Source organism: Vombatus ursinus, unplaced genomic scaffold, assembly GCF_900497805.2.
Source record: "Vombatus ursinus unplaced genomic scaffold, bare-nosed wombat genome assembly UNPS02014799.1, whole genome shotgun sequence".
In the NCBI taxonomy this organism is placed as follows: Eukaryota; Metazoa; Chordata; class Mammalia; order Diprotodontia; family Vombatidae; genus Vombatus; species Vombatus ursinus.
In genome coordinates, this window is record NW_020954577.1 from 16,616,297 (window position 1) to 16,639,480 (window position 23,184).

Consider the following 23,184-nt stretch of genomic DNA (forward strand, 5'->3'; position numbering starts at 1 on the left):
TTTCTAGACTCTATAAACAAATAGGAATGTAGCAAAACCTCCTTTTCAGCTTCTCAGTTATTTGAAATTACTGTCCTCTTGCTCAGTTCTCAACTCTGCAGTCTGACTTCTAATCTCATCTTTCAACTGAAATTGCTCTGTCTGTACTTACCAAATCTAATGGCCCCTCTGCAGTTTTTGACCCCATCGATCACCCTCTTCTCTTTGAAGTATCAACAAGGTCATTCAGGTATTCCTCTAGGTTTTCATGGACATCTCTCTCTTTTGGTTCCCCTCTTACCTTTCTGGCTACTCTTTCTCAGTCTTGTTTGCTGCGTCTCCATCCAGGACATGCCCATTAACACTGGTGGTCTACCTAGTCTCTGTTCTGGATCCTCTTCTCTTCTTACTCTCTACCCTTTCACTTGGTGATCTCATTAGCTCTCATGGATTCAACCATTAGTAATATGCAGATGATTCTCCCATAAAACGGAAATAGATAGCAGAATGGATCAAAAACCAGAATCCTCCAATATGTCGTTCGCAAGAAACACACTTGAAGCAAAGAGACACATATAGTGTAAAGGTAAGGGGCCAGAGCAGAATCTATTATGCTTAAGCTGAAGTAAGAAAATAAAAGCAGGGGTACCAATCCTGTTCTTGGATAAAGCAAAAACAAAAATAGACCTAATTAAAAGATAAGGAAGCAACTTACTACATCTTGCTAAAGGTACCATAGACAATGAAGTAATATCAATTATTACACACTAAGTGATATAGCATCCAAATTCTTAAAGGAAGAGTTAAGTGAGTTACAGGTTCATGACCAAACAAGAGATAGAGAGCATTACAAAATGTAAAATAGATAATTTTGATTATGTTAAATTAAAAAGTTTTTTGTACAAACAAAACTGATGCAAGCAAGATTAGAAGGAAAATTGAAAGCTGGTAAACAATCTTTACAGTATGTGTGTCTGATAATGGCCTCATTTCTTAAATATATAGAGAACTGAATTTATAAGAAAACAAGTCATTCCCCAATTGATAATTGGTCAAAGGATATGAGTAGACAGTTTTCTGATGAAGAAAATGAAGCTATCTACAGGCATATGAAGAAGTGCTGTAGATCACTTTTGATTAAAGAAATGCAAATTTAAAAAACTCAAAGTTACCACCTCACACCTGTCAGATTGGCTAATATGACAGAAAAGGGAAATGATAAATGTTGGAGAAAATGTGGGAAAATTGGGACACTAATGCACTGCTGGTGGAGTTGTGAACTGATTCAACCATTCTGGAGAGCAATTTGGAACTATGCCCAAAGGGCTACAAAGCTGTGCATACTCTTTGATCCTGCAATACCACTACTAGGTCTATATCCCAAAGAGAGCATAAAAAAGGGAAAAAAAACCCACATTAGCAAATATGTATATCAGCCCTTTTTTGGTGGAAAAATATCATAAATTGAGAAGATGCCCATCAATGGGGGAATGGCTGAACAAGTTGTGGTATATGAATGTAATGAAAATGTAATGAAATACTGTTGTGCAATAAGAAACTATGAACAGGAAGATTTCAGGGGGAAAAATGGTCGGTAAGAACTGATGCAAAGTGAAATGAGCAGAAACAGGAAAACATTGTACACAGTATCAGCAACATTGTGTGATAATTAGCTACGAATGACTCAGTTCTTCTAAGCAACACAGTGATTCAAGATAAGTACAAAGGACTCATAAGGGAAAATGCTATTGCTATCCATTTAAAGAACTGATGGACTTTGAATGCAAATTGAAGCATACTTTTTTCATTTATTCTTTTTCATTTTTTCCTTTGATCTTTTTTGTCTTTTACAATTGTGATTAATATGAAATTATGTACTACATGATAGCACATGTATAACCTATATCAAATTGCTTACCATTTTAAGGAAAGGGGAGAAGAGGGAGGGAGAAAAATTTGGAACTCAAAATCTTGTAAAAATGAATGCTAAAAATTGTCTTGGCATGTAATTGAGGGAAAAAAATAAAATGCTATTTAAAAAAAGAAAGACAAATTCAGGCTTACAACAGAAAGGAATCTGTTAAAATGCTTTGCTAGTCATCCATGTGCCCCTGGAAAGTGTTTCAGCCAATAATTGTAGATCTCAACTGACTTCAACCATTTTTCAGTTGTTCTCCTCCCTTGACATCACTGTTTTGTTGTTCTGTTTGTTAACATCGCAGAACCTTTCTTTTTTTTCTCATTTGATCCTATTGTGTAGAATTCCTTGTACAGACAATTAGAAATATTCCATGTCTTTCTTCAGGAGTTCTTTCTCTCCTCTTTTTTATTTTTTTCCCCAAGACCATGCAGGAAAATATTTGATTAGTATTGAATCATTTCTTTCCTTCTTTGCCATGGTTCAATCTTTGTCTCACCACATCATTTGGCTTTTGCTTTCACTGGGTGATTAAACATATCAAGAATTTCTGATGTGACTTTGTTTTCTGAATTAGGTTTTTTATGTTGTTACCTTTAATTGGGCAATATTGAATTAAATCTTTCTGTTGTGTGTTTCCAACTAGATTCTTCTAGTGTCTTTCTGCAGATCCCCAATCACTCCCTCAAATTGCATTTGCTTTGGTGGTGTTTGAAGACCTTTCTTCTCATGATTCCTAATGTGACAGTGACCTTCACACATCCTTTTGGGTGCAGGTCCTGCAATGTTTTCATTTTTGTTTTTAAATACCTTCTGTCAGGTCCTGTGGGATAATGTGTCCATTACTCAGAAGCAGCTTTTTTTTTTCTTCCAAATACTGTTATAGTATCATTGGTCTGCTAGTAATTTTCATAGTTTTAATCTAAAAACAGAAAAGAAAACTCTTTTAAAATTGCAAAGCATGGCCAGCTCTTTCTCAGAATAACTTGAGCTAGGTTCGTGTTGGTTCCCTATTTCCTTATTAGCTATGATTTAGAGCATTATGTTCAGTGCAGATTTTCCTGGCCTGGCTCTTGTGGTCACTCTTCAAATTTGGGAGCTCCTCTGTTTGCTTTCTGATTGCCTATACTCCAGGCTCTCTGAACCATTAGTGAGACCTTGGCACAGACGAGGCAATGGACAGTACTCTTAATTCTGCATCTGTAAGCATTGTATACAGAAAAAAAAATACATATTCAAAATGTAATCATTTCTTTGCAGGTTTGCGGATGACTAAAGGTGCTGTGACTCCCCCCCACACTTCTCCAGCCAGTTTGCACATACCACAAGTCATCCAGCTGAAAGATATTGTCTGCTACTTGTCCTTGCTGGAACGAGGGAGACCTGAAGACAAACTAGAGTGTGAGTTGCCCATTTATTTGCCTTACATATGATGAGATGGGATTGGTGACAAAACTAGGGTGGATCCATCGGAGCTCTAGGGAAGGGCGCATGGATTTAGGGGGTGCTGGAACACTTGTACTCCTTCAGATGGTAAAACCAAAGCAAACCACTGCCCCCTCCCCAGATTAGCGCCTTGTTAGCAGGGATAATTCAAACAGAGACCAGGAGCGTTGCTCACTTGCACCGCTGTTTGATCAGCTCCACAAACCTTCCCATTGGGATGCTCGTTAGCAGTGACCTTATGGTGTCCTAAACCATTGTCTGGTGTCACAAGGACCTTGTCTCCACACCACTGTTGTGATATCCAGGTGTATCTCCTTCCTCAGGGACATACATGGCCAGAGGACTCACTTGTTCAGCCTCATCTCTTCACTTGCCCTGGAAACCCAGGGTGCCTTAGGCCACAGGCATGTTTCTTAGAGCTGTTCTTTTTTTTTCTTCAACATTCACTTCTGTAAGGTTTTGAGTTCCAAATTTTTTCTCCCTTCTTCCTCTCCCCCCTCCCCAAGACGGCAAGCAAGCTGATATAAGCTATATATGCACAATCATATTAAACATATTTCCATATGAGTCATGTTGTGAAAGAAGAACCAGAACAAAAAGGAAAAAAACTATGAGAAAGAAAAAAAAAAGAGCAAATAGTCTGCTCAATCTGCATTCAGAGTCCATAGTTCTTTCTCTGGATGTGGATAGTGTTTTCCACAATGAGTCCTTTATGATTATCTTGGATCAGTGTATTGCTGAGAACGGCTAAGTCTATCAATGTTAGTCATCACACAACGTGGCTGTTACTGTGTACAACGTTCTCCTGGTTCTGTTCACTTCACTCAGCATCAGTCCATGCAAGTCTTTCCAGGTTTTTCTGAAGTCTGCCTGCTCATCATGTCTTATAGCACAATAGTATTCCATCACATTCATATGCCACAATTTGCTCAGCCATTCCCCAATTGATGGGCATCCCCTCAATTTCCAATTCTTTGCCACCACAGAAAGAGCTGCTGTAAATATTTTTGTACATGTGGGTCCTTTTCCCTTTGGGATACAGCCCTAGAAGTGCTATTACTGGATCAAGGGTATGCAGTTTTATAGTCCTTTGAGTGCGGTTCCAAATTGCTCTCCAGAATGGATGAATCTGTTCATAATTTCACCAACAATTGCAGCTGTTCTTGAGCATCAGAATAGTTATAGCTCTGGGACTAGGGACCTGATGACAAGAAGGTGGTGGGCAAGGACGCACTTATCATTGTCTATTTTGAAATCCACAAAGCCTGCTGATGGTTACCCTCAATGAGGGTGTGGCACTGACCCCACTCCTGGAGCAGAAACTCCCCTTCTGGTGGCAGTTGGACTAATTTCAGTCCTCTGAAGGGTCGGTGCTGTTCGTGGATCCATCGACCAGATGTCCCTGACAGATGGGGAGAAGGCCTGTGGTCACTGGGAGTCTAGATGTATACTATCCTGCCTGCACAAAGTCAGCCTTCCTTTGGAGGCGGCCAGGCTGGGGGTGATCCTCCAGGGTGGGCGCTTGAAGCCTGGCAGCTTCTGGTGCGCGAGGAGTTCTTCTCACCATTGACAGGCAGTTTCCACCCCGAGGAGCGCTGTCCATCCTGTGTCATGATCCCCTCTCCCTCTCCCTGAGAATGTGAGCTAGCTAGCTTTGCACGCCAACACCTGTGCGTGCCAGGCATAAGCGGCAGCTCAGCAGGCCAGCGAGGGACAGGTGATGGCTTTATTTGCAGCCCTAAGATCCAGACACTGGGGCGACAATTCTGCGTGGAGCCTGCCCTGATGTACTGAATCAGATTATCCAGCATTTACAGAAGGTAGTCAAGAGGGCTGGATAATCTTGATGTCAACTGCAGTGAAGGGTCTCCCTCTGGTGGAGAAAGCGAGTCATTGCAATGCAGTATGTGCTTGGTACATCTTTGTTTGGAAAATCCCTGTGTTTGGGGAGTCATTAAGGGAGCCCTTGGCTCGCGGACTCAGAACTTGCTTTGTGTCTTGGTGGGTCACTGACATCTTCTCTGCTACTCGCAGTGACTCCCCGACATCGCTGCGATGCCCCTGATGCCCTGCCAGTAAAGTGGGAGCAAGTGGGCTTTGTCCCAGGGTCCAGTGACCTCAGCGCCCTCTCTCTGCAGCCATTCAGAGGGAATTGAAGGGTCTTGCAGGGTCCTAGTCTGGTGGGAGCTCCCTGGGTGAAGCGACCACTTTATTTTGTATCTCTAGCTCCTGGCAGGCCCGTAACAGGTTTGCTGTTTTGGTGAAGGTGGAAAAGGGTTTGCCACCCGATGGATGATTCCTATAGAAACACAAACAATTCCACCTCATCCTCACCTTCTCATCCCAGGAAGGGAGGTCTCTTCTCTTCTTCCCATCCTCTCAGCAATCCTCTGTGAGGAGTCCGCCCACCAGGAGGATAGCGGCTCTCCCTGAGAGCTCAGTCGGGGCAGCCAGGAGCTGCATGATGTATTGAGGAATTTTCATTCGTCATTTTAGCCAAGTAAGGGCCACATAGCTGGACTATCTTCCTCTTTTCCTCGAATACCTGGTGAGTGTGTGTGTGTGTGTGTGTATTGGACCATCTAAGCACATGTTTTGGGCTGAAGACAGTAAATCCTCCAAAGTAATGCATTTCAGCAGAAACTCATTTTCTTTCAGTTTACAAACCTTGGTTCTCTGATCTTCTTTCTGTGGGACAGAGGGCTGGTCAATCTGATTCAGGCCGTGGCCCCCTCGCTAGCCGGGTGAGCTCAGGCAGGTATTTTCACGTCTGTGGGCTTCTGGTTCATTTGTTTAAAAGGAAAAGATTTGGTCTGTCTGGCCACTCTGGCCCTTCTCCTTTTAAATCCGGTCATCCTGCTTTTTCCTTCCCTTCAAGCCTATAGCTGGCCCTCTGGCCAGCTGACGCTTCATTTTCCAACATGGTGTTTCCAATGATCTTGTACTTCTGAATCCCCGGGGACTCAGCAGTATTCTTGCCTTCACTTGTTTCTCTAATCCCCTCACTTCTCCTCTCTCCATCACAAGAACACTTTCTGCCTACCTGTCCTCCTACTGTTTCTTGGCTCAGTGTCATTCCCCCAAGTACTTTCCTCAGTAGTTTTCAAAATGTGACCTGGGGACTCCTGAGGGGATCAGATCCCCCCTTTCAGGGAGTCCCTGGAGTCAAAACTATTTTTGTATTAGTACTAAGATGTTTAAAAATGTCTAATATGGTGAAAATATGTAAAAGATATACTAATAAAGTAGCTTGGGCTTCTCAGTGATATTGAAGAGTGTAAAGGGGTCCTGAGAATCAGGTTTGAGACTCCTGGCTCTGTGCCATGTACTGCTAGCTTTTCTATCCCTTAAGATATTTTTTTATTCCCTCTTTAAACCATCTCTGTATTTAAAATCTTTTTTTTAAACAACTTCTCCTACTTCCTTTACCTCCCATGGAGATTTTCATTAGGTTTTAAATGACTACTTTAATCTCATCACTTAGTGTAATAATGATTGCCCTCACATAATGGTGACAGCCCAATTATTAAGGAAAGCTTTTTTTTTAAATACATTTTGTGGTTGCATTTTTCTTGCCTAGGGATTAATTTTATCCATTAATCCATTTGTTCATTCAACAAGCAAGTTTTGAAGGTCTACTCTTTACAAAGGATATGCTAGGAACCTTGATCATTGGGTTCTTACAACCTTGTGGTGTAGGGACTAAAATTATCCCTATTTCACAGATGAGGTAACTGAGGCTAAGGGAGGATTAACGACTTGTTTTAAGCCACACAAGTAATAATTTTTAGGAGTAAGATCTGAAACCACATCTTCCTGTCTCCAGATTGAACACACCAGCTACTGTACAACTCTTCATCTCTTAACATCCCCCAAGAGCATTCTTATCTCAACCTTTCACACGCAACAAAGCAGAGACACAAAACTTAGCAGACACATCAAGGGAAAGATCTCTGTGTTTGGTGTCTATTTTCAAGTCTCTCTGAAGTTCAGCTACTCCACTTAGACCTTGTTTCTTCAAGTTGTTTTCAATATATGGAATGTTCTGGTTTGACTGGTCTGGCTTTATACGTCATTCTGCTCAAGCCTCTCTGTGGAGCTTAGAATCAGTCAAGGTAGACTCTTCTTCCTTCTCCACTTCCTCCTCCTCTTCTTCCTCCTCCTCCTCCTTTTCCTCCTTCTCTTCTTCATCATTACCATCCTCCTCCTCTGTCTCTTCCTACTCTTCCTCCTTTTCATCCCCCAAGAAACATTTATATACAAAGACTCACAAGCACACACTGACAAATGCTTAAGCCATGAAACAATAACTCATCCTTTGTCTTATCCTTGAACATGGGGTCAATACTTAAAACATTAACAATTTGTGAATTGGGGTGTATGAAACAATTTGTTCACCACTTATTGGAGATTTCATCTTGACATCTTATGCATACGGTCTGAGCATGCACTCAAGGTCCCTGGCTTCCGGCCAGACAGTGTACTTAGCTCATTGTAATGGCATTGGCATCTTTTCCCCCAAGAAGTTGTCATGCAGGTCATCTCCTACTGGGCAACCAGCAGCAGACCAGGGAGTTCGCAGCCTCTTAAATCATAAGGTTTCTGCCAAAGCTGGGAATGTACGTCTCAGATCACTGTAGGGTCACCCATGCTCAGAAAAAGAAATTTAAAGTTGTGGAAGCTGGTCTGGGGCTGATGTTGCCCAACACTTGTGTTCACAGCTCTCTGCTCTGTGAGATCAGCCTCCTTAGTGGGGGGCCAGGAGAGAAGGGGTGAGATACCATTCTCCTCCTCATTAAAAGACTGAGGGATAGAGTCCAAAGCAACTAGTTCCAAAGAAAGGAAGAGAGGAAACTAGACACAGCATCTATGTCTGCCCACTGCACCAAGGTTGGTACCAGGGCAAAGCAGAAGAAGATTGTCTCATCTAGCCATTGCTTTTTGCAATTGAGTGAAATTATGGGACTTGTCCAAGATTGCCCAGCTAGTTAATGCTAGAGCTAAGACCATAATCCATATCTCCTGATGGCTATGAGAGTAAGTACCTCCTCACCACCCACCATACTACATGAAAGAAAAAGCAGACATGAAGGGGTGGGGAAGATGAGAAACCTTCACTATATCAGCACCTGAAAATATTCTCCTGGTCCCAAAACAAACATGGTATGTCTACTAGGGATCACTGAAGACCGTCAGATCTAGGGAAGAGAAGAGTTCTTAATGATCTAAGAGGGCACTGGTGGATCACAGCCCTCCATCCACGACTCTTATTTCAATATCTATAAGAAAGACTTGGATGAAGGAATGGATGATATGCTTTCAAAATAGAACAGAAAACTGAGAGGGATGACTAATGTGCTCTATGAAGAATCCAGGTCCCAAAAGATTGAACATGTGAGAGCAAGATGAACCATATGCCATCCCTATGGTGTCTCTGTTTGCACCTGGAGCTCTTCAAAGGCTGCTTTCAGTGAGTCCTGCTCAGCAAAATGAGCTTGCAGTCCAAGGATTTGTGCACACCTACAAGAAGCAGTTATCTCATTCCTCTATGCAAGAGACTTAAGAACATGAAATGGAAAAGAATTAAGATGGGAGACAACTTGTCCCAAGACTGTTTTTCCCCATACCCAGATGTAAAAGAAAGAGATCATACTCATGGAGGTGACCGCAGCTCATACTGCCAGAGGGTTTTGAAACTTTCCAAAAGGCTTTCTTCACAATAGTCCTTGGAGAATACGTTTGCCTCTCCCCACCCCTATTTTATAGATGACAAAGCTGGCCTCCGAGTGATTCAGTGATGTGCCCAAGGTAGACAGCTGGGGCTTTTGGCTCCATAGGGATGTATCTCACCTCTTTATGTGACTGATGTATGTCTACCTGCCGGTTTAACTATCTGTCTATATGCAAATATTTGCATACATCATCCTTATAGATATGTGCTTTATACATATTGCTTTGTGCTTATGTGCACAATCAAAATTATTTGGGGTGTTACCTTTTATATGGGGATATGCTCTGTCTATATGTATATGTTTATATACAAAGCTAGGGAGTGAAGTGGACAGAGCACCAGGCCTGGAGGCAGGAAGACCTTGGCCTCAGACACTTACTAGCTATGTGACCCTGGGCAAGTCACATAACCTGGTTTGCTTCAGTTTCCTCATCTGTAAAATGAGCTACAGAAGGAAATGACAAAGCCCTCCAGTATCTTTGCCAAGAAAAGCCCAAATGGAGTCATGAAGAGTCAGACATGAGTGAAACTTCTGAAGAGCAGCAATAACAGGGGGGATGGAGGAAAGGCTGAAGGGATCCACCCGGACACCATATGGAATATTAAAGAAATCAGATGAACTCCATTTTGTACCTGTGTTTATAAACAGTTTTTCTCGCTTAGCATTCCAGCAGTATTGAGGTGGAATCTCATCCCCTGAGCACTCACTGAAACCATCACTGGTGTAACTCTTGAAGTAAACAGTGCTGTGGAGCCAATCATTATTTCATACTGGAAATCCCAGTTTCAATGAATAAAAAACCTGAATCTTAAAATTCTCAAAATATAGTATTTTTCCATTGTATGTGGTGGGCATTTGCCAGCATTCTCTAGTAGGCAGTGGCTTCTCTACAGCTACCATTGGAAAGGTGATGTTGCTTTGGGGATGTTATTCCAGACCGGTGCTTTAATTTGGCATATTCTCCATAAGTTCTAGTCTTTAGAGTTAGGGTTACTTGCACCACTGAGAAGTGAGGTGGTTTGTCTAGGGTCACACAGACCGTGTATCAGAGGCAGAATTCAAACCCAGATCCCCCTGAGTAGCCACTCGGTTGAATTGCCTTTCTCAGTATCAATAACAATGTGTAGAGAATGCCATACATGGGTATGGGAGAAGATATAACAAAAATGAATAATATCCTTTGTGCCCATGTGAATAAATGTACTAGGAGACCCAAGTTGTTTCTATATTGAACAAATATCTATAATTATGTATATATTTGTATAACTGGGCCAAGATTAGTTAAATCTTCTTATATCTGTTTTTGATAGATGTCTGTCTGTCTGTCTTTATTGCTAAGTCTGCCTGTCAGTTGATCTGTCTGTCTACCCATCCTCCTATTTATTCTGCTAAAATAAATCTCCCCACAGTCACAGCTTATCATAAAACACTGCAAGTCTCAGGTCTGACTCTCGGTGAAGTTGGCTTCAGTGCCCACTCCAGCCAGGGCACCGTCATTATTAGACAAGGAGTAAGGCTTCAGGACTTCTTAGCCATGAAGTGACTGGCCCCATCAGTGAATCGTTGCAGTTCTACGTAGAAAATGTTTGCTGAGTCTAATAATGAGCTCGTGGGAGGATGTTTAATGGACTCACAATTTTCGTTTTAACAGCAGCATGTAATTTCTGTAATGGCAAATAGTTGGTCATACTGATTTAATTGAAGCAAATTTGGATCATATTTTATCCAAAATGACAGACTTGATAGAACTAAATACATGCCTTTGGGGGGGTTTTACTTGAATCATTGGGTGGGGGGTGTCTTGTCAATAAACAAAGGTGTGGCTAACTTAGCTGTAAAAATAAAACCAAATGCAGTCCAGGATGCTTGGGCCCAGAAGCTGATGTCAGAGCTTCCCTGACAATTGGTTAAGAAAGGGACTTGTTATCCATTCAAACCTTCCAACTACAACCTTATGCAATGATTGAAATACGTAAGGAGGGGCTCTTCTTTGATTCCCCTTAGCCCTTTCCACCTTACCTCTTTCAATTAGTATCCCCATTTTATGGGTGAGGAAACTGATGCCAAAGGGGGCAAGTCACTTGCTCAGAGACAGAGAGGTAATAAGTGTCTGAGGCCAGGATTTCTGATTCCCACTTCCATGTTCTTTATCCTGGGCCACCAAGAAAGAGTGAGTTGTGAGTGAAGAGAGATGTTTTCTGGAAGCCGGGAAGATCCACCTTTGACTCATCCTGGCTGGGTGACCCTGGGCAAGAATTTCTCTGTGTTCTCGTCCTGAGACTATGAATTGTAGAGGAGATGCTGACGTGTATCGGTAGAGGGAGTTTTTTCACCACAAACCATACAATCATGGGCCCAATCTCTGCCCCTCGAATTCTGAAAGAACTCCATAGATTACCAATCAATAAACATTTGGAAAGTGTGTACTGTGCCCCAGACACTATGGCAAACACTGGGGTGTGGGTACAGAAGTCCCCAAAAAGTCTAGATTCTTCCTCTTGGGATGTGTCCGTCCCCACGGGGCTCTGATAGAGACCAGCCGGTCCTCATCCTCGTCTTGCCCACGAGCAAACTCATAGTCTGAGAGAATCAATTGTGTTTCCTCATGGCTAGTGAATGATGGATGCCAAATAAATTGGATCGCCTTTCTTTTTGTCCAAGTCCAGCTGCTTCCCTGAGCAGAGAGGGCAGTGTCCTCTTTCTGTTGTCCTTTGGTTTCAGTTTTTCACTTTTTAATGATCCCCACGAGTTCAGCACCCCCAGGACTCCTCAATAGGTTGATGCTGAATATGTCAAACAGCTTGGTGGCTTCTTTAATCACCCCGATAGATGACAATTGCCATTGGCTGTTCCTTGGCCAGTGAGAGGCGCGTTCACTGGGCTGGATGTGCAGATAGCATTACCTGGAGCTAAATCAGAGTTGGCCTCTGGGGATGCTCCTATTCTTTCCTAATTTCTCGCTTTTTTTTTCTTTCAGTCATGTTCCGCCTCTATGACACGGATGGCAATGGTTTCCTGGACAGTTCGGTGATTGCATTTTGTTTTCCTATAAATTTTCCTTGATAACTTCAAAATATTTCTTTCTGAAGAGGATGGTAATGTGCTTCTCCTAATTTCCATGTAAGCTTGTGCTTCTTGGGTCAGAGATCCAAGAAAGCAGCTGTTGGAACTGGGTTATTTATGGGAACACTGTGATATGAAACCATAATATTTTACAAATCAGAGCCCAACAGAGGGAGGGGACTGATGGGGAGGGAATCATCAATTATACAACACAAGGAACATAACATTAGTTTGGGAAGAAGAGCAAAAAAGCACACTCCTCAATTTTAGGAAATAACTAGTCTAGGGAGTGAAGCTGCTCAAAGCATCATAGGAATGTAGGTTTACAGCTGGTAGAGGCCTTGGAAATCATTGGTTCCAACTCCATCATTTACCAGATGAGGAAAGCCAGGGTGGTTAAGGAATTGTCCCAAGGTCACTCTGCTAGTAAGTATCTGAGGCAGGATTCGAACTCAAATCTTCTTATTCCAAGTATTTTCTGGGCTCCCAATTATGTATTTTTGGGGGGAATACTAGATGAATGTATCCATTTTTTAGACCAGGCCCTATTCCATGGGAGTAGTAGGCTCCAGGTCTATATTTTGTAAGCCCCAGTTACTTAAGAGGCAAATAAGATATTATAAGTAGAAGAGACATACTCCTTCAGGTGATCTCACCTCCAAATCTGTTAAAAAGGATCATTTTATTAGAATTGTGCCAAAATTGCCTCTGGAGTTTGAAGAAACTCCAACTCAATTTGGAAGTTTATAACTGTGATCTAACTTTATCTTTCCTAAGACCTTAAAATTCTATGCCACCTAATCTCATGAAAGACTAAAACGCTAATGAAATATTAAGTGTAGGATTATGAAAAGTTTGGAATGTGAAAGTCCACTTTAAAAAAATCGACATTTTGATCAATGGAACATCAATTCAACAAAGCATCCCCACGCATGGGTTGGCCCCGTCCCTGCACGTCAGTCCCCTCGAAAGAGTGCAGATGGACTTCTACAAGCCATGAAATGAAGTGGGAGACGTTGTTGGTAAGGAAGGAGGAGGCTAATGGCACATTAATGATTCTGGAGAGAGATCAAAGCCATTAATAAAAGGAAAGAGAAGACTTTTGGCTCAGGGAAATGACCACAATTATGAATTGATTGTAATTGTGGAATTTTTTGATGTTAAGTAACAGAGATTTTTCCAGTGGCCATCTCTCTAGAGGTGCCTGGACGTCTTTGTTTGTTGTTCCATTTGGGAAGGGGGATCATTGACTTCACAACTCTGGAGGTCTCTGGAGATCACTTCACCCACCCCCCTCATTCTACAGATGAGAAACAGAGGCTTCGGGAGGGGATGTGATCCTGGCAGGATGGGGACCAAGGGCTTTGTTTTTTTGAAAGTATCCCCTAAGGGTGTTTCCAATGCCCCTGCCTCTCCAGGCCTTGAGTGAATTCCTTGCTGGGCTTTGAAGTTTGTGAATTCTCACGGGCTCCTGCATAGTGACTTTGTGCACTTGTCTTGCACGCTAACCCTGGGGCACTGGGCCTGAGGCTCCCAGGGCCAGGGCTTTATTGCCCTACCATGAACCATATCTTATTGGAATCCTGAAATGCAGGGTCTCTCCAGTGACCACCAATAGTGCCCTGCACTCAGGAGCTGCTCAAGCTCTGATCACTGCAATGGTCACAATGCTCACTTTACAGATTGTGTCTCTAATACAGCTTGCTTGGTGTTTATTTTGTGGGAGTCTTTGTGACCCTGGGCTGACACATAACCTCTCAGTGCCCTAAGCATCTCTCTAAGACTATATAGGGTATCGGGGAGGTGCCACCTGCTCTGGAAGAGAGAGTGTCCTCACGTGAGAGTTCTCTATACCAGTGCATTCACAGGTCCATCTCCTGTCCCTTTTTTTTTTTAAATTCACATTTATTGGAATTTTGGTCCACAGAGAAACCACAACAAGGAAACTCAGTCTAATATTTTTGGGTATTCAAAAAACAAAGAAGCTAACAAATAAACTATTAGCAATAGTTGCAGTCAAATTCTAAGACAGAGTTTGGGAAATTGTGCAGATAAACAACATTATAAATGACTTTCTTCAATCCAAAGTGCTGAATCATAACAGACTGGTTTTTGCTTTCAAGTGCCCCCCTTCCTCCCTGTATTTCAAAGAATCTAAAGTCTCCCAGCTAGACTTCACTGGCCATCCAGACTAGCTACCTGAAAAAGCATCTGTCTCCATGTAACATGGGGGCTAGGCATTCCACCTTGGCTTGAAGAATTCCAGCCAGGCTGAATCCCCCAGGTTGTGCGGCAGCCTGCCACTTGTGGATGCACCCACTCATTCACAAGGCGGTTTTGTGTCCCCGCCCTGGGCAAGTCATTTAACTAAAGCAACTCAGAAGCTCTCAGTTGAAGCAAAGTTTCCAGCTCCTATAAAGGAAGGAAGCTTGTACAATGGAAATTTTCTACAATATGGACGTCACCAATCAGGTCAAAACCAGAGAAACATATAATTGAACAAATATAAAAAGAACAGACCTTAAAAAATACCTGAGGAGCACCCTCAGGCCCTCAGACTGGGCCTGGCCACCATCACCATGCTCTTCTGTGTTTTACAGAGAGATGTTGATAACTCTACATAGGCTAAAAAAAAAAAATGAAAATGGTGCTTTTTTACCGCAGTGATGCAACCCACTGTTAGGAGGAATTTATTCTACTGCTGAGTGACTGTGTAAGAATTTTAAGTTCATTAAAAATAAATTCAAATATTAGTTTTTACTTTAAAAAAATCTTTCTTATAAAGAATGACTTTTCCAGAAAAGAGACAGAGAAATAGGGGCAAATCTCGATCATGTAAAAATAGAAGTTATCAATTAAAATTAGTAAAGAAGATATATTCAGGACTTTTCCATCATAACTTTCCTAATGATTTTTCAGCCTCAGGGTTATAAAAACTTCTGCAATCTTTAGCGCAGTAGGAGCAGCCTGAAATAGGGAGTAGAGGGCCAGCCTTGGAGTCAAGGAGACACGGGCTCCAATCCTGTCTCCGATCCATAGGGACCACGAGGCCCTGGACAATCACCCGACCTCTCCTGGCCAGATTTTGCTTTCAAAGCATTTGCGTTCAAGGGATTGGCTAAAGTTGAAGTCGTAAGATGAACCCTAGTACTTGCTGAATCTCAGTCTACAATCAGTCATGCGCACATCCAAATTATCCTGTCGCCAATAAGAACGCCCAGCACACTTTTTTGAAGTGTCCCACCAAAATTGAGCCTGGCTCAGTGTCCTTGAAACATTCCCTTCCTCTCTCAATCTGACACCTGCATGTCAAAGCCAGATGGGAAGTAGAAATTCTCATGTGGTGGAGGAGCTTAGGGTGGGCCTAGAGCGCAGACATTCCTTTGGCACCGGAGAGGGCTCCTCTTTGGGGACTGCGTGCTTTCTTGGTGTGAATGCTGTGCCAAGAGCTAAATCCTTCTTCCGGGTCTCTTCTTCCTAGGGGATTGGAGAGATTACTATTAAATGCATTATTTAAAAGGTCTTTAACATTCCTGGTATAACATGTCTACCTGGCTAAGCAGGATCAAGGTGTTTAACATTTTGGATTATTGGGGGTGGAGGGGTTGGCACCAAGAGGCCATTATCATGTCTTTGTTTTGTCCCATCCAGGAGCTGGAAAACATCATCAGTCAGATGATGCACGTGGCGGAGTATCTCGAGTGGGACGTCACAGAGCTCAGTCCGGTATGTGCTAAGTTAGCTGGGCTTGCCCTCTGGGCAGCTTTGTTTGAGAGCTGTCCAGGGTAGGGGACTGCCCTCTGGCCCAAGGCAGGTCATCCGTATTAGAAAAACAAAGACGCAACTCATTGAACACCTGCCACCATTGCTTGTTTCACAGTGGTATATGATGCAGTGTGTGTGTGTGTGCGTGTGCGTGTATGTGTGTGCATGCACATGCGTGCGTGTGTACATGCACGTGTGTGCGTGTGCGCGTATGTGTATGTATGTGCGTGTACATGCATGTGTGTGCATGTGCGTGTGTACATACGTGTGTGTGTGCGTGCGAGTGTGTGTGTGTGCGTGTACATGCATGTGTGTGTATGTGCTTGTGCGCGTGCATGCCTGTCTGTGCACAGCCAGGCCATAGTCCCAAACAGAAGCAGCACCTGGACCTACATGATAATAACTCAGTTGAGGTTCCCCTGGGTTTTTAACTTGGCCCTCCATTTTAATGTGGCTACCAGGGCTCGCACACAACCCACCGTGCCTGGGGAGAGGCCTGGCTCCCTCCCATGACTCACACCTGACAGCGATGGTCTCCGGAGCTCCCTCCCAGCTTTTGCTCTGAAATCGGTAGCTCCGTGAAAGTTTCCTCTGCCCCAGTAGATTCGTATCATTTCTCAGTGCCTTAGCTGTTGCCTTGGTTGAATTTGCCTCACAGGCAATCCATCTGCTAAGATCACCGAAGCTTGTTTCTGGGTCGCTCCTAATGTTCTCACCCGGCCTGTGATGGAGGCAACCTCGGGCCTAACATTGCCCTTCTCTCTGAATAGAAACCAACCCTCAGAGAGGGAAGGGGACGTCCCAGCAGGCTCCTAGTCCTGACGTAAGAGGCCCTTGGACACCATTTTAAGTCTGCTTTCCTCCATGCCTGGAATGTTCTCCCTCCCCCTCATCTCGGCCCCTTGGCTTCCCTGCTTCCTTCAAGTCTCTGCTAAACCCCTGCCTTGGGCAGGAAGCCTTGCCTGGTCCTCCTGTCCCTAGTGCCTCCTTCTCAGCTGATCGCCAATTTGTCCTGTGGATGTTGCATTTGTACACAGTTGTCTCCAAGCATTTAATGCAGTGCCTGGCAAACAACAGGCACTTAATAAATGCTTGTTGTCTTAACTTAGTTTTCCCTTAGACAACACTGCCAGACGTAGAATAACAGAATTTACAGAATGCTAGGTCAGGAAGGGACACTAGAGAATGCCTTTGTCCTGGAATGACCAATGAGGGAAATCAGGAGCTTAACAATGGTTACCCTGAGAGAACCCCGGGCTAGCCACTGCAAATAAATGCATGGATAGGTAGCTAGGTGGAACCGCAAAGCTCTTTGCTAAGTTCTGGGGATAAGAATAAGAAAAAGATGTTTCCTGCCCTCAATGAGCTTACAATCTAATGAGGACAGCGCACAAAAGGAAAGTGAAAAGGGAAAGGTTACCTTCCAGAAAGTACATGAGCAAAGCCATGACGATGAGGGTAGAGTCAAAACCAGGCAGAACAGCTGGTGGCAAATAAAAAGATAGTTGGGATTTTGAAACCTCTATAAATCAAATCTAACCTCAGACATCTTATTAGTTGTGTGACCCTGGGCAAGTCACTTAACTCTGTCTCAGTTTCCTCATCTATAAAATGAGCTGGAGAAGAAATGACAAACCACTCCAGTATCCTTGCAAAGAAAACTCCAAATGAGGTCAAGAAGAATTAGGCACAACTGAAAAACAACTGAAAAGAACGTTAACAATAAAGGCAGACTCTGGGAGGAGTAAAACTCCTCCCTCCAGGCCTCTGATCAAAGAGACAGAGACAACTGAAGGCACTGATGAGGTGTGAGAGCCAGAGCTGAAGCCATCCCCACGATGATGAGTTTCCTGGTGATGAGCTTATCCTGGGGGATGGAAGGGGATGAAGATGTTGGTGGTGGTGGTGGTGGTGGTGATGGTAGTGAAGGTGGTGATGGTGGTGATGATGATGATGGTGATGATGGCGATGATGATGCTGCTGCTGCTGCTGATGATGTTGGTGGTGATGGTGATGCTGCTGCTGCTGATGGTGGTGGTGGTGGTGATGGTGATGGTGGTGCTAGTGCTGGTGATGGTGATAAAAATGTGGTGGTAGAGTTGAAACCAAGCCTAGCACCTTGAAGGTGACATTTGCACCATGCTGATGCCTCCACACCTCCTTTTTAGGGTATCCTAGGATTCCCAGGACAGCCACATACCTCACTTCCTGAGCTTCACTATTAACAGTCAAGAGACTGAGTGGGAGTCAGGAATGCCATATTTCAAACCTCACCTCAGACACATACTAATTCTGTGACTGAGGGATGTCATACAGTGTCTCAGATCCTCAGTTTCCTTATCTATAAAATGGAGAAGTAAATGCCCCTAGAACCTTGGACAAGGGCTGTGGCATGACTCAGATGAGATAACATTCAGGAAGCACCTTTAAACTATAGAAATGTCATTTATCATCTCAGTTTTTTTCCTTTTCTTGTTGACACCTGTGCCCCCTCTCCAAGCCCAAGCTGGGGAAGCCTCCTTGGCTCACGGGAACTCCTCCAAGTATTTCTTCTCTAGCTGGAGCCTTTGTTTTACAGATGAAGCCAATGAAGCTGGTGACCCAGACAAGACTTCCCCACCCCCCACCAGTTGTTCTGGGAGCCAATGCTGGACTCAGGTCCCAGAGCCATCCCAGCTCTCTCACCTCTCTTCTGGTTGCATTGGTCATTCTCCTGCACCTAAGTGCCTGGTAGTTTTCTTAGGTTTTTAACCCATGTAGAAAGTAGACTTTAGAAATACTGCTAATCAATGAAAATGGCAGATTTGCCCAATGTTCAGTGAAGTGTTCAGCTCCCCCCACTTACTGTCATTGTGACCATGTGCTCTTGTTTCATGTTTCTGAGTCTTGGTTTTCTGGTCTGTGAAATGGGAATGAAATGGCAAACTCTGAGAACTTTTGTGAGCCTCAAATCTTGGACCCTCTGGGTAGAAGATCACTTAGTCTGAGCTCCTCATTTTATTGTTAGCCACCCAGGGTGGCTGAGTTAATTGTCCAGGGTTGCACTGAGTCACAACCAGATAGATTTGGGATTCAAACCCAGTTCCTCTAATCCCAGAGCCCCAGGGAACAAACCCAGGTTCTCCCAATGGAGTGTCTTTCCGACTCCCCAGGTGGGATTATTTGTGTGAAAGTGCCCAGAACTCTTCAAATGACTGTATGTCAGGTGCTGGTGCTAATATCATGACTTTTATTCCGGGTCAGAACTGTGGTCCTAATTAAATCAACAACCCCAAAGAGGTGGACAGAAAAGAAAGCAGGGAAGAGAAATGTGGCCATATCTCAGGATTCTTTGAAGGAGGTACTAGTTCATTAAAATTGCCCAGAATATATATGTTGATTTTTGTTCATGGGATGTCTTTGAAAAATTCAGGATGTTAGGAGTGTTTCCCCCTAAAGCAGGAACTTGGGTCCTAGTGATGTGTGATGGTACAAAGGTGAACCTGGAGTAGGGAGATCTGAGTTCAAATCCAGCCACAGGCACTTTCTAGCTGTGTAATCCTGGATAAGTCACCTAAACTCTCCTGGTCTCAGTTTCCTCATCTGTATAATGTGAATAATAATAGCTGTGCCTCACAGGGCTGTTGTGAGGCACCAATGAGCAAACCATGTAAAGGGGTCTGCCAACCTTAAAATGCTATATAAATAGTGTTATTCATTTTAGTTGTTATTATGATATTGAAGTATGGAACTCTAGTTGAGGTAACTCTGTCTACCACTGCACAGCTGCAACTCTTTCATAGCTTAGAGTGGGGCATGCAGAGTTGAAGTGACTCCCTCAGGGCCCACAACCAGCCTGTGGCAGGAGGAATTTGGAACTCAGTCTTCCTGTCTTTGTCCATCTCCGTATGCCCTGTGCCCTGCTGCCACTCCATCATCCACAATAAAAGAGTCTGAAAGCGTGGGAGTCCAATTGACGCCATCGGATTGAATGCCTTCTTTTTATAGAGAAGGGAACCGATGACTGGCATTGAGGACTTCTGTCATACTCCATCAATAATTAAAGATTCCTCCAGTTTTATAGCCTCTGGGAAGAGGAGAGCTCTTGCTGATTCTTTGTTTCCCACTGCTTCCTCTGTCCATGCCAACTGTGAGATAATGGACAAGCCACTAAGCCTTCTGGTCCAAGCCTGGTGACCCTCCAAAGACCATAAGAATGAGATGAGCTGGTGATGGGAATGGGGAAGGGTGTTGATGTTGGGGGACCTCCCCATGCTTGAGCTCACACATCCAAGACCCAAGTTCATGCTTTAAGGGGAAACCGGCCCAACTTAGCATTAAGTCCCAGGGACAAAGTTCAGCCTACAGTTACGGGGTGGGGGGGTTGTTTAGGGATCCAGCCCCATTTTCACAGGTCTGCGATGAGAGTAGCTGTCTGTCTCTCACTGCCTCTTTTTTTTTTTAATCCATCTTTTGGAGGCTTTTGTTTGTTTGTTTTAACTTAACAGGGTATTTCATTCTAAAGCTGTTTGGCTTTTGGTAACAAGATAATTTCTTGTCCTTCCCTAAGATACATCATTTATGTTGACAAAGTACTATGTGCTTGGTGGGTTTGTTTGTTTTAGGACTGGCCTGGAATATTCCTAATATTTCTGTTTCATTTGCAAATGTACCCATTTCTTGCAAACAGTGGGTATGGACAACCTTTGTTGGACCTTAAATGAAACCTCGCTCTGGTAACTCGCCTTCCTAAATACAAGGGTCATGGATCCTTTGATCAGCTCACCCTTTTCTTCTCCTAAGATCTAATAGGTGAATAAGTGGCCCTGTTTTCTTGCTTTGTGGATAGTCGGAGAGAATCTCTCCAACTCTTTACTACTAAGCTGAGAGAGCTAATGCTTTTCAGCCCATCCCTGGACCCTAAAAGTAATCTGAGTGGATGGATCACTAAGGCCCACAGGGGTATTGAGATGAAAACAAACAAACAAGCTTTCTACTGTATCATTGCTGGATTTGTTCAGTCTTGAGTACATAGTCATGAAATGTGATACGCCAGTGTCATTTTGGTCAAATTTTGTAATGTTCTGACAAAATGGAATGATTTGGGGGGGGCTGCTAGATTAGCTGGGAGTTGACTGACCCCCAAGTTCCATTTGAATTTATATGCATAGCCTTTCTTTCAGGTAGCTCTCTCTAAGTCACTGGCCTCTCCTAGCGGCATCCTTCCCTAGGTGTGACCTTCCTGAGACGTAGACATCCTTAGTCATAGCCTTCCCTCAACCTAGCTTTCTTTGCTCATCTGATGCTTCCCTGTAGTTGATCCCTTTTTCTATTTCTCAATGTGAAATTCTATTTCCTGGTCTTCTTTCCTTAAACAGATACTTCATGAAATGATGGAAGAGATCGACTATGACCATGATGGCACCGTCTCTCTGCAGGAGTGGATTCAGGGAGGGATGACAACCATTCCCTTACTGGTGCTCCTTGGCTTGGAAAACGTAAGCTTTGGTCCGTGGGTGGCTATGGTCCAGCCTGGCTCAGAAGCACCTTGCACTGGGGCTGCTGGTGTTCCAAGCCGGGCTAAACCTCAGGGAGTGTCCTCTGGGGGGTGGGGATCTTTGTTTCAAATATCAGACTAATTTGGGATGCTGGTATCCTCTGTTCAGTTTTATCTGCTTCTTCCCTTTCTCCTCCCAAGTATATTTATGTGCTTATCAATGATATTTGTTTTGTCTGGGTCTATGATTGCATCACTGTGGGATGGTTGCTGGTGGTCGCTGGTGTGAAAATTCTCTACCAGGGGAGATCCCTTGGGCCCTAGGCCACACTTCTACCACATCCCCAACATCAGCAACTCACTGTGGCCTATGGCTGTAAAGTTTACATAAAAACTACCATGTCATAGAGAGTAGAGCTCCATCATTTTGCCAATTCCAAATATGAGGAAGGCCACGCAGGCAGAGGCAGCTAGATGGATCAGTGGATAGAGTTCTGTGCCTGGAGTCAGGAAGACCTGAGTTCAAATCTGGACTCGGACACTGATTTGCTGTGCGGCCCTGGGCAAGTCACTTCACCTCTGTTTACCTTAACCCACTGGAGAAGGAAAGGACAAACCACTCCAGTGTCTTTGCCAAGGAAACCCCATGGACTGCACGGTCCACAGTCATTCCTCAACACTCTCAGCCTCCGTTGTCCTGCCTTTTCACACCCTAAGCCTACAGGGCTCTCTGCTGTCCCTCATTAGCCCAGCCCTGTGGCTCTCCCAAGGAGCCCCCAAAAGGTCACCGCTGATGGCTTAACTCCAAATTCTGGTGGCCTGTGCCAAGTCTTCACCCACTTGCACCGTCTTCGGCCTTCAGCTGGGCTCTCTCTCTTCTTCTAGCCTGCCTGATTATTCTCTCAGAGTCCCTTGGCAGCTCCCGTATCTGCCTCTTGTGCCCAGAATGGAATGTGGGCATCCCCCGCATCTGGGTCCTCGGCCCTTGTCTCTTCTCTAGGCGTAATTTCTCCCTTGATCATCTCTTCTTTTCCCATGACTTCCGTTATCACCTTTGTGCAGGTAACTCCAAAATCTATGTGTGGTCTTAACCTCTCTCTTGAATGTTAGACTGGCATCACCATTCCAACTGGCATGGCGCACTGGAAGTTCAGACTCCATGTGTGCCAGGTGGAACTCCTCCTCTCCCCCCCCAACCCCTAGGTTCCTCCAAGCATCCTTGTCTTTGCTGAGCGAGCCTCCATCCTCAGTCACCTCTTTTGATTACCTTTCAATCCCCCTGACTTGTCTCTCTCTTTCCCTCCTAGCCCCTCACTTGTTGAGGCCCACAAGTTTTCCCTACACAGTGTTTCTGCCCTCCATTTCCTTTTCTGTACTCTCCCAGCACCATTTTCATGGGCTCCTCATCAGTCTCCCCTGCTCCATGTCATTCTTCCAGCAGCCTATGGTACACATGAATAGGAGGGACCCATTTTAATGCCTGCTCTCAAACCTTCAGTGGCTCACTATTACCCCTGGAATAAAACACAAAGCCCTAGTCTTGACATTCAGCCACATCTACAGCTAGGCCCCAACCTTCTTTTCCAGCCTTATTTCATAACATTGCCCTGTGCATTCTCTACCTTCCAGCCACATTGGACAACTGGCTGTTCCTCAGTCCTGACATGCCATTATCTGCGTCTGGATTTTTGCAGAAGCCATTCATTTTCATGATGTGGAATTAACTGTCGCTAGTTCTACTTTTGGTGTTGTTTATATTCCTTCAAGCCTCTGCCTCAGTGATGCTTTCACTTCCGTGAAGACCC

General features: G+C 44.0%; 1 protein-coding gene across 1 annotated transcript in view; it reads left to right on the forward strand.

The window, feature by feature from the left end:
* Positions 1–23,184, forward strand: part of DGKB (diacylglycerol kinase beta) — a 575,035-nt gene that overhangs the window by 97,569 nt on the left and 454,282 nt on the right. The window contains exons 4-7 of the mRNA XM_027872326.1: positions 3,158–3,298; positions 12,053–12,102; positions 15,790–15,864; positions 21,261–21,380. Coding sequence (XP_027728127.1) covers positions 3,158–3,298; positions 12,053–12,102; positions 15,790–15,864; positions 21,261–21,380 — 386 coding nt within the window. The remainder of the gene's footprint in view (positions 1–3,157; positions 3,299–12,052; positions 12,103–15,789; positions 15,865–21,260; positions 21,381–23,184) is intronic.